The 11,955-nt window shown below is 36.2% G+C and overlaps 1 protein-coding gene across 1 annotated transcript; it reads left to right on the top strand.

The window, feature by feature from the left end:
* Window positions 1-7,266: 7,266 nt before the first annotated feature.
* Window positions 7,267-11,360, top strand: LOC112476802 (keratin-associated protein 21-2-like). The gene is made up of 2 exons (XM_025044195.1): window positions 7,267-7,372; window positions 11,203-11,360. The coding sequence occupies exons 1-2, from the start codon at window positions 7,267-7,269 to the stop codon at window positions 11,358-11,360; spliced, it is 264 nt and encodes an 87-aa protein (XP_024899963.1).
* Window positions 11,361-11,955: the final 595 nt, after the last annotated feature.

Below are 11,955 nucleotides of genomic sequence, written 5' to 3' on the forward strand. Positions count from 1 at the left end.
AAAAATTACTTACCGAGAACCCATTCTGTACAAGACATTGATATTTTGCGATATCAAAATAAAGACCTTGATTTCATGGATATTATTTTAGCTTCATCATGGAAAAGTTTGAAAAGCTGTAGGCGAGGTACAAGATGGGTTTCAGAAAAAGCTCTGTAAAGACAGAGCAGGAACATAAGTGAAGAGACAGAATAGACAAGGACTATTGTATTGCAACAATCCAAGCAGAGAATGATGGCCCTTGCACTATGGATATGACAGTGGAGATAAGATATTTTTAAGATGTGTTTTGAAAAGACAATCAATGAAAATTAATAATGGATTTAATTTAGGAGAGAGAAAGAGACGCCTTTAACGACTTCTGGGTGTTGGCATAATAAATGTGGAGGAAGTTGTTTCATTTTCTGAAATCAAATATATTGAAGAAATATTAAGAATAATAGGAAAAAATTAGTTTCGAGATGTCTAAAAGTGTCTTTCATAGGTGGGTAGTTAGATATACAAGTCAAGTTGTGTGGAGAAGCCTGGGCTATCAATAAACGTGGAGTTTTTTGCATATAGTCAGTATGTAAAGCAGCGGGAGTGACACAGACTGCTTAATGGAGAAGATGCTGCTGGAGTGCCATCCAGTACCCCCTGACCAGGTGGCCATCCATTGCCAAGTGCTGTGACCACTGGGTGTTAATGGCCCAGACCTTTCCCCTTCCTCAGAGAACTGCCCTCCACTGAGAAGAGCTACGTCTTTTTGAGATGTGCCCCTGCCTTCCTGAAGAGATGCCCACAGCCAGTGGTTAACTGATATGGGAGTACAAAACCCAACCCTCCTTCCTTAAAAGGGGACAATCCTCGGGTACCCTTCATATTTCATTGATTCCTCTGAAATCAGGCAGAGTCTATACTTCAGCTGCAAGCATGTGTTTGCCTACAAGCTTCTTCCACAAGCTATCCTGCTTACTTTACTTTCTTAGAGAATTCTCCTTGGAGAGTTCCCCAATAAACCAATTGTCTACAAATCCCATTCTCAAGCTCTACTTTGGTGGAACCTGCTCTAAGACAAGTTGGAAGAAAGTATAAGGGAGAAACTGCACATGAAAATATCCACAGGGACTCCATTAGCAACGCAGATGAGTGAAGAGAACTGTGGATTGCAGTGAATCAAATTTCACATCATCAGAGGAAGTTTCGATGATGTTCAGAACAACAACGACAAAAAAGAATAGAATGAATTGATCTGGATAGAGAGAATTGGCAACAGTATGTACACAAGATTCTTTTAAGAAACTTGCCTCTGATAGAGAATAAAGAAATAAAACTCTAGGGAATGTGGTACGTTTAATAGGTATTATTCTTTTATTTTGAGTTTTGTTAGGTTGTAATTTTATGTTTATGTATTGTTGATGTATGTGCACATTGCATACTCCACACATTGGATTATCCAGATAATATTTGAAATTGAGAAGGATACAGAAAATAGAGAACATGAAGTCACTGGAGATTTAGGGCTGAAGGTACAAAAAAAAGAGAAGTTCCTAATAAGGTCGGTAGTGATGGGATACAGAAAAGTAGAGCTGTTGGATAAAGTTAAGAAGACATCTCCTTTGGAACAGAGATGAGAGAAAAGTCTGACAAGACTAAGAGGATCCTGTCAGATTAAACAGAGTCAATTGTTCACTTTTCCCCAGATTCAGGACAGCTCCTGACAGAGAGCTCATCTTCCATAATCGTTTGGTAAATTAATAGCTGGATTAATTAAGTGTGACAATAAGAAAAGACCTCTCTCATTCTGTAGCTGTCCTATTCACCTCAAGGTGAGTCTAGGAAGTTGATTTAATCTATTCAGCTGTGATTAACAGCCTCAGCCCTTGTTTGCAAAATGAATGATATTTGTATTTGTATTCTTGGAAAAGAAATGCTGAAAACACATTAAACCGCAGCTTTGTTCTGGTGTTGAGACAGTCTTTTTAATATAAAAAGACTTGAGCATGTTTATAGACTAAAGAGAAGGGAAGGTGTCAGAGGGAAAAAAGAAGCGGAAAATATAGGAGACAGAGAGGATAATTTATCAAGCAAGGCGTTGAGGGAGTTGGCATTAAAGCCAAGTGGAAGAATTAGTTTTTGGACAGGAGAGAGGATATAGTTTCCTCTGAGACTAAGATAAAAGGCTAAAAGACAGGTGAAAATGTAGATAAGTGTGTGGGAAGGTAGTTGATGCAGTTTCCCCGATAGATTCTCTTTTCTCCATGAAATAAGAAGCGAGAGTTATAGACAGGAAAGGGCAGAGGCAGAGGTTAAGCGTTGAACCTGAGGCTTTAGGGATAATGGTGAAGGGGAGAGATAGCTGCCGTGAAAATGAAAAAGAAAGAGGCCTGAGAATAAGTGGAAGGATTCTCAAGTAGCACTGAGGACTCAGCCAAAACAAGAATGCTGTAAATGTGTGGGGGCGTCCCTCCGTGTGGCACTGAGATTTTCTCCAGCAGCTGATAAGAGCCAGAGTTTGGCGTAGAGAGAAGACCTGGATTAACGCACAGGCGAGAGTTTACAAGGTGGAGAGAAGGAGAAAAGAGCTTTTGAAAGAAGTGTGATTGATGAAACGCACAGTAGAGCTAGGAGGCCGTATGACTTTTGTCCAAACTAGTACACTTAAAGATTAAAGATGGCACTATTAATAATAATCACATGGCAAGAGATATAGACCATAGCATACACAGGAAATTAAGTTAAAAACATAACAGATTAAAAGGAGGTGGTAAAGGAAAAATCCGCATTGATTATGTAGACAAAATGGCATGGATGTAATAGAGGTGGGAAGAACTGGGGGAATGAGAGATTTAGGGATGTGTTGTTTTTTAAAAAAGGAGCACCTTTTGTTATTAACAAGTATGGATCTGGGAGTGATTGGCTGAAGTGGAGCAGACATCATGAAGGGATCAAGGAATTTTGAGGCAAGAATACTTAAATTGGTTGTCCACATGATAATTCAATACACTAAATGTAAGAATAGAATTTAGTGGCAGGTGCCACGGTTTTCAAAGCTTTTAAGTTAGAGATTGTGATAGTGTAAGTGATAGATATCAGTAAATATGGGTAGAGCCTGGATCAAGAGAAGTAAAGAATCAGGGATGTAAAAGAGTAGTACTCAACGAGAGAAAAGTCATTTTTACTATCTTGCAGGAGATCCAACCAGAGATGCCAGCTTTAACCATCTGCTAAGCACAGAGAACACAAAGGCAAACAGCCAAATGAAATTGTTCTATCTCTTTACTCTCCTTCCCTACGCTCTGATTCAATATAGGAGCAAAAGAAAGAAAGAAAAGCAATCACTGTTCTCTTTTTTCTTACTAACCTAAAATTTTGTCTACTACTCACATAGGGAATTGTGTTTGAATGGGTTATGAATAACAAAAATCAGTGAAGAAAGGGCTAGAAGAGAAGGCAGCAGCAGGAGAATAGATTACAGAGAAGGAAGCCAAGAACAGACTGACCTGCCCTCAGGACTAGAACAACTGGAAGATTTGCGATTGAAGTGGCTACTAATGAATAAAGCTTCTGCGTAGATGGATAGCTCACCACAGGGCAAGTGTATGCGGACCCCACTTCCAGCAGAGCAGCATAAAGGTACCGTGTGGTGAATGGTATTGTTGTCCCCATGAATTCTCTCTCTTCTTTGTTAAGAGGATTACGATTCCCAGCCCCACTTATACTGGGTTTTCCATGGGACATGTTTGGTCAAGGAATATGAGCAGCTGTGATTTATATCGCATCTAAACACACCTTTTCAGAGCAATGGAAAGTTTTCCTCATACCCCTGCTTTTCTTTTATGCAACCAGAATGTCTGCAAGGGCTCTGCTTTTTCTGCCTTACACCCCAGTATGAGAAAGTACGAAGAACAGACCAATAGCACTTGACCCAAACACATAACATGAGTGAGAAATAGTGATCTATTTTTGTAATCTGCTGTGATGTGGAAATGGTTGCCTCAACAACGTTGGCTAATAAATTATTACAAGAACTGAAACGTATGAGGGAAGAAACTGTGTGTCATTGGTTTCAGGTTCAGGTTGCGGGTAAATGGGAGAGCTGTCAGTGGAGGGTGGAAAAAATGGTAACCCACATTATGTACTGCAAAACATTTGGTAAAATTATTGTTTGCAATCATTTGGAAGATAGAAAATAAATTCTTGGCTTCAGATGAAGATATCCTGTTGTTGTTTTTCAAATTAACTAACTGCTCTTTAATGTGTCAGAGGTAAACTGACTTGACTTTCTAGAAATAAGTCATGAATTACTATGGATTAAATTTTTAAAAAAACAGTTTAAATAACTTCGCTTTTATTTCATCAAATAAAACTTATTTTCGCTGCTATTATTTCTTATGACATAGGGAGGGAAAAGTGACCATATGAAACTAAATTTTCATATCTTTAAATATTACTGAACTTAAAATTCCCAAGGAATACAATTGTAAAAATAAATAAGTAAAAAGTGACGTTCATCTTGCTCGAGTAGGGTTACACAGAGTTAGAAGTGGGTGCAGGACCAGTGAGAAGGATCTCATTAAAGTATGATCATGGTTCTTTTTTCTGGTATGGAATGTATTTTAATTTTAATTCAAATAAACATTTAAGGTTAATTGACAAGCGATTGGTTTTAAATAAGGAAAATATTAAATATTTTTTTAGAAAAATGGAAAATAAAAAGGAAATAAAACATTTACACATTTGCATCACCTTATGATAATCAATGCTGGCATTATGGTGTATATTTTTCCTGTATTTTTCTATTTCTATTTTAACATATTTTGAACTATTTAACATATTTTTAAAAATTACACACATATTTTTAGGCTAGACTTTCTTCCTGGTGTTATTTAGGTAATATTTTCTGATGGCATTAATATTTTCTAAATGTTTATTTTGATGGCTGTGTAAGTTTTCCAAAATAATTATGATTTTCAAATCGATTCTATATTGTGGAACATCATTATGTCTCAGACCATAGGGAACATCCCTCTGGGAATAAAGCCTGACTGTCATCATGTTGAACCATGTTTTTCTGCTTCATGTAAACAGATGAACATCTGTGACAATTTTCCGTTGTTGATTAGCATGCTGCTCCAAGACGTATATGTCCTTCTCTAAGAAGACAGAAAACTTTGCGAGAGAGGACAATGTAACTTTCGCAGATTAACTTTTTTCTATTAGAGAATTTTTAAAATGCTCCTTAGAATAGTAAATGAAGGAAAAGTATGGGAACTGGATGTCAACAAGGGCACACGACATCCGTTCTAAGAGAAGGTAATAAGGAGGGTCTGACAAATGTCCCTCTTTAGGACATTCACTCACTTAACTTCCGGAGACGGCTGCACAGTGTGAACCAGGGGAAGGTAAGTCCTACTTCTGCTCTAGACACATTTGGAAAAGCTAATCTTCATGCAGAATCATGGGTGTGAAGACAGAATAGGCTGAATATTTATTAGAAATTATATATTTTTAAAAAATCTTTGTAACTTTCTTCCTCTTGTTCTAAGACTCACTTCTCATTATCATTGAAGAAATCGAATATATCATAATAACCGCTCGATAAATTGCAAATATTACATCATTTTTATAAAAATGAGATCACTGTATTCATTATTACTCAGCTTGCTTTTTCACTAACAATGCAATGTGATTTCTTTTTTAAAAAAATAATAGCTATTTCCTTTGTTTAAACTGTGCACAGCAGAGAAACTTTTACTTTAGTTATGTCAGAGTAGTTAGTACTGAACTTGCCTTCCCATCATATTAAGCTGGACGAAATATATGAAAAACTGATTTCAGAAATTGTAAAACAGGTAGCTCAAGACCATAATGTTTTCACAAAGGGAAACCAATTATATAAGCCCTAGCAGAGAGGAGAACCCAAGCAGAGCACAATATTATGTCCAATGAAAAAAAGATTGAATTTCAGAGAGTGGTTGTAATTTTGTTTGGAGTCATGATAGAAAAGAAACAAGAATTAAGCAATGAAAGAACTCCAGACATTTCCATAGTGGTCCTCTCGAGCCTGCCTTATTTAATACTAAAACAATCAAGTGTACATCAAAATTCCATGAGGAAGGATAAAGAACAACTGCACATCTGAAAGCCATATAATCCCCAGAGATCATACAGGACTGAGATACTTTGAGTTCTACCAGACAGAGTGAAGAGTTTGAAAATTAGAGCCCAAAGAAGAAAACTTGAGTAGTTGGGCAAACTAGTGCTAATGACTACATTACACCTGCAGTTGTAAAAAGATCAAGCAACCTGACTGCCTGCCAAAACCAACTTTCACACTATTTAAAGAAAGACAACATAAACCACATTCTAAACAACAGGTCATTAACATTGTCTGGCATGTATTTAAAAATTACTAGACAAGTAAAGAAGCAGAAAGGAGTCATGATCAGAAAAAAAAAAAATCAGCCAGTAAAAGCAAACCAAAAAAATCACAGAGAAAATGGAATGAGCACTTCATGATCTTAAAAGAACTGTTATAAGCATGCTCAAGAATATAAAGACACATGAAAATGAGAAGATAAGTGAAAGATAAAAATTTTAAATCTGCATCTCAAAAATACAATGTCTGAAATAAAAAAATGTAATAGATGCTATTGAAATCAAATTTAACCGAGAGAATGGGAAGAAAAGTGACTACTGAGAGAAATATTTTCCAAAGACATATCTAATGCACAATTCAGATCTTCACCTCACCTGACTCTCGCCCCAAACACCACTGCAGTGGCCATTCTACCTAGACTCCATCCACTTTCTTACAGATAAAACCTGAGATGCCTCACTTGATAATCCTGCTGTTTGCCTCTGACCTCCAGCCTGATACTTTCCTGTAAATATTGAGATGCGAGATGCTGGAGCATCTCCCAGTGCCCACATACAGGTACCTCGGAGTGCATGAGGATTAATACTCCCTGGAATAAAAATCTAAATTGTGTTTTATTACATTCCACAGACATACTTGTTCAATGTGTAGGTTACATCTGTTTTCTTATAATTACCTTGATTAACTAGGGCCAAATCTCGGGCATAATGGCCTGAAAAAAAAATGTGTCCTTAGAGCTTCTTAAAAAATGAAAATTGCTGTGGTAGTAAGGCTACAGAGTGGGTGTTGTGTGCTCTACCTATTTCTGGTAGCATATAAAGGTCTCAGGGCAGAGATGACATTCAGACTTCAGAAACCTCCACCTGCTCCTCTGCTAAACTACTGAACCCCCACTTCTGGACACCATGTGTTGCAACTACTATAGAAACCCATTTAGTGGCTATGGCTATGGCTGTGGCTATGGCTGTGGCCATGGCTGTGGCTATGGCTGTGGATACGGCTCTGCCTGCTGTGGATACCGGCCATTTTTCTATAGAAGATATTCTTCTTCTTGCTGCTAGAATGTAACTGCAGTGCACCTTTTCCTCTAACATGATCATTCCAAGGCCATTTCTGTTTCAAAGTCTTATAATTTCATCAGATCCCACTTATTCAGTGGGAGTAGTCAGAGCCTGCAGAAAACTGTCTTCTTAGAAGTCCCTGTCATTATTGAAGGGACCTCAGTTACTCCATGATGTTCTTAGATGGCAGAAGACCTCATTTTGTCCATAGTGCAAGTGTTAACCTACTACCTTCTTATTTTGTTTCTATATTGTGATTTCTAAATAAACATGTTTCATTGATCCTAATGAGTTTGTGTATCTTTTGTGTCAGACATGCTACTGCCTCATATTTTTGTCTTCTATTTCTGTGACCTCCTCAGCAATTGGCAGGGCTAAAGCTCAGCTGCTCATTCTGATTGTGTATGTCTCTATTCCATTCTGACTGGTCAGTACCTGAGACATACTGAAAGTTACATGTCTTGAATTTCATCTCTGTAAAAATGGCTTCTTCTTAGCTGAATGTTGTGTTCTTAATTCATTTTACTCAAGGGTTTATTCTCAAGCCTCTGTGTTTCATGATCCTGGTTTTATCCATTTCTTTTTTTCCATAGTAATTACACTTATGCACTCATTAACACATGCATGCGCACATACACACACAGACAAATGCCACAGAAAAAATATTTTTAAGGTAAATGCTAATGTTGGAAGAAGAGAGAAGAAGATTCAATAGTTAGGTATATAAGTGACGTGGAGACAGGCTAAGTGAGCCCAGCTTGGGGTGGTGTCATAGATAATTAAAAGGAATAGATGAGCATCAAGGAATTTGTGAAGGTAGAACTGTAAGATCTTAAGACATCCACAGTGAAAAAGAGGAAAAAATTCTAGAGAATATGATATCTAAAAAGTACAAATTTCTTATTAACACTTAGAATTGTGGGGAATTCAGGGTGGTACATACAGTTATATATCGAAAGACTGGTATTTCGAAATTAGTATGACTGGCATTGCAGATATGCTCTGTGTCTTTCTAGAGACACCAATTAGGGTGGGGTAAATGGATGATCATGACACACAAATTTCTCAACACAACAGTTCTTTCTAATATGTGACATCATCTGAAAAAAGAATGATTTCCTCATTAGGTGCTCTATCACTATGTGTCAAACCCAGGCAGCATCACCAAACACTAGAGTTATTTTAGGAAAAAATTACGAACTCAGGGAAAGGGGTAGAATTAATTGATTTTACACAACCACTTCTCTTTCCACCCTATTCTAGGATACTATAGGTTAGGAATGAATTTGAATTTTTAAGCCCAATTGTGAAAATGATGATGCTAATGCTCATAACAAGAAAATACAGAACTGGAAAATTTTATGTGGTTATATCTTGGAGAGGAAACCAGTCACTATACTATATTTGTTTTTAGAAATTCCACCTTCATAGGATTTAGGAAGACTGTCAGAATTGTAGTCAAGATTCAACCACCCATTGTTAAATAAATTCATTGCTCCTAGAGACCCCTACATCTTAAGAAAAAATTGCAGTCCTGAAAAGAGGAAGGCAAAAAGAGGGCAGATGAAAAGATTGATTGTTATTCTTGAAGAAATAGAACCAATTTTTATGAATTAGATAAATGAGTAGTCTCATTCAACAAACACTTATTAAATTCTTAATAAAGATTTTTCATTATGTGTTATGAACAGAAAACTAAAATAGTGTCTCTCTGCTTCCTAAAAGTGTGAGAAAGACAAAAAATTGCACAAGCTACAAAGTTCAGAATATTGCTATAATATAATTATACACAGGGGTGTTTGGAAAATACAGAGGAAGCAATCAGAAGAGAGGCTAAGACTAAGAGCAAGGAGAGAGTAGAAACAAGAATCTTTCTGAAAAAGAGACAAACTTCTAGTCTAAATATGAAGGTTGAATAAGAGTTGGTCAATCATACAAGAAGGGAAATAGCTTTCTAAACAGAGGAGAAAGAGACATACATTTCATAAAATGCCCATGTGCTGGAACCTTATGGCAATAACTATCATCTGTCCTGGAAGAAATGTAATTACTAGTTTGACTTATGAAATACATTTACAGGTATAGGTAGGCAGAATTCTAAGATTATCCCCAACAGCATACAGCCATGTACAATCCCCTCATTTTCAGTGTGGGAAGAACCTATAACTTGCCCATAACATAGGGAAAAATATTACTCTGGTGATTACATTATATTTGGGTTGGTATATAAAATTCAGAATGAATAAATTTTAACTGTTGTTAAAAAACAGATAACTTTTTAGTATAAAAGTATTTCATGCAATATTTGGGACATACTTGCCAGTTTGGCAACTCTAGTTAAATTATACAGCAAAGAGATTTTCCTATATCCTGGCAGACATCTTGATGGCAATATTGTAAGATTCTGAGCAGTTAGGCTGTGTTTAGATTCCTGATCCACTAAACTGTGAGATTATAAATGGGTGTTGTTGTAAGCTGCTATTGTTGTGGTAATTTATAACAAACTTCCTCCACTGTTATCTAAATTATCTGATAAGAGGTGTGATGGACTTGGATGACCTGGATATCATATCTGCATATCACGAAAATTAAGAGACCAGTCATACAGATGAATATCAAGAATAGATCACTCTGGAGTGACAGTGAAAGGGTGAGAGGCACTATTAGCCATACATGATGGGACTGGCTTGTGAACAAAACATTGAAATAAATTTTATCTGAGACTCAAAATGACATTGGAGATAATGAGAGATTCTGAAGTGTATGAGGACTCTATAACAGAGTAATTTTACAATAAAATGGATCATCATAGGAAATAATGAATTCCCTGTTATAGCAAGTGTTCTAGCACCCGATTCTTAGAAAGGGAGACTTATGTAGCATAATAAAGAACACGTACTTGATTTTGGTCATGTATTAGCCGTGTGACTTTTAGTAAGTTTCATAACCTTTTTGTACCTCAACTTTCATATTATCAGTTACCTAATTCACATTTTCATTGAGATTGAATAGATTAAATGTCTGAGGAAATTTGTGATTTACCAAACACTCAACAGTGTTATTGTAAAGATTATTTTTTTCTGTTGTTGTTCTGATTTAAATTAAACCACCACCTCGAGCTGATAAACAATTGTGGAGGAATATCTCTAGGGGTAAAATATATCATGAAAATAGTATATTCATGAGTATTTGGATTGATAATAGCTCTGTAACATAAAATGTTACGAGTTTCTGTATAGTATAACACTGGGTTCCAATACAATCTACTACAAAGTAATTAGTAATTAATTAGCTATCAAAGTATTTAGTTGAGCTCATTTTAATAGTTGCATTCCAAAACATAAACTTCCTTCCCTCTGCAGAGCCTTGATACATAGAATATATCTTTGAAATCATGCATTGATGTGAGTAGATTATTCATGGAAACTTTTCTTATAGATTTGTAAATGCCTGGGTAACAAAAAACAAACATGGTTTCCCAATAAAACTAACGATTATAATAATGGGCTTATTTATGGCAGATGCTGTAGCTATGAAAATCCAAGTTCTCATTATTAGCTGACAGGAGTGACTTGCACATACTAGGTATTAAATAAATATGTATTAATATTTATTACATGAATCACAAAATTAATGGCATTCCCTGATCCTTCCTGTCAGTATATAAAGGTTCCAGGGTAGTAGGTGACATACAAACTTCAGAAACATCCCTCTGCACCTCAGTTGAAACCTCACCTTCTGCCATCATGTGTTGCAACTACTATGGGAACTACTATGGAGGCTACGGCTATGGCTGTGGATATGGTTCCAGATATGGCTGTGGCTATGGGTCTGGTTATGGCTGTGGTTATGGCTGTGGATATGGTTCTGGTTATGGCTGCGGCTGCTGTACCTACCGACCATTTTGCTACAGAAGATGCTATTCCTCTTGCTGGTAGAACATCATCCTAGAACATGCTATGCCTCCAGAATGATATTTCAAGATTAACATTTTTGTCTCCAAAGAATGTCCATTTTACCATCTTTACATTTAAGTAATAATTGGACACCACCTATATTTACTTTGAAGAACCAATTTGTTATTGAGGAATTATAAATGCTTCTATGTTGTTACCTGAAGACAGAAGATTTGATAGTAATTACATTCAAAATGTAAATTCTTGCTTCTCCTATGCTATGATTTTGTATTGTCCATGAGCATTAATACTTCATAGTTAAAGGAAATTACACTTTTTCAATAAACATATTTCATTTATTCCTGCAAGTAATTGTGTTTTGTGTCAGAATCACCACTGACTTTAGTATTTGCGGTCTCCTGGATGGTTGAGCAGCCACTGCATTAGCTGATCTTTGGGTTTATTTATTTCTTCATTAACTATATATTGTGTCCATTTTTTTCACAAATACTACATGGTTTTGTTTACTGCAAGGTTGTATTAGGTAATGTGAATACTTCAACTTCGCTCCTTTTCAAAATTGTATTGGCTATTCTAGTTTCTTTGTTTTCCATCAAAATGTTAGAATCAGTTTGTT

The sequence above is a fragment of the Pteropus alecto genome, unplaced genomic scaffold, assembly GCF_000325575.1.
Source record: "Pteropus alecto unplaced genomic scaffold, ASM32557v1 scaffold81, whole genome shotgun sequence".
Taxonomy (NCBI): domain Eukaryota; kingdom Metazoa; phylum Chordata; class Mammalia; order Chiroptera; family Pteropodidae; genus Pteropus; species Pteropus alecto.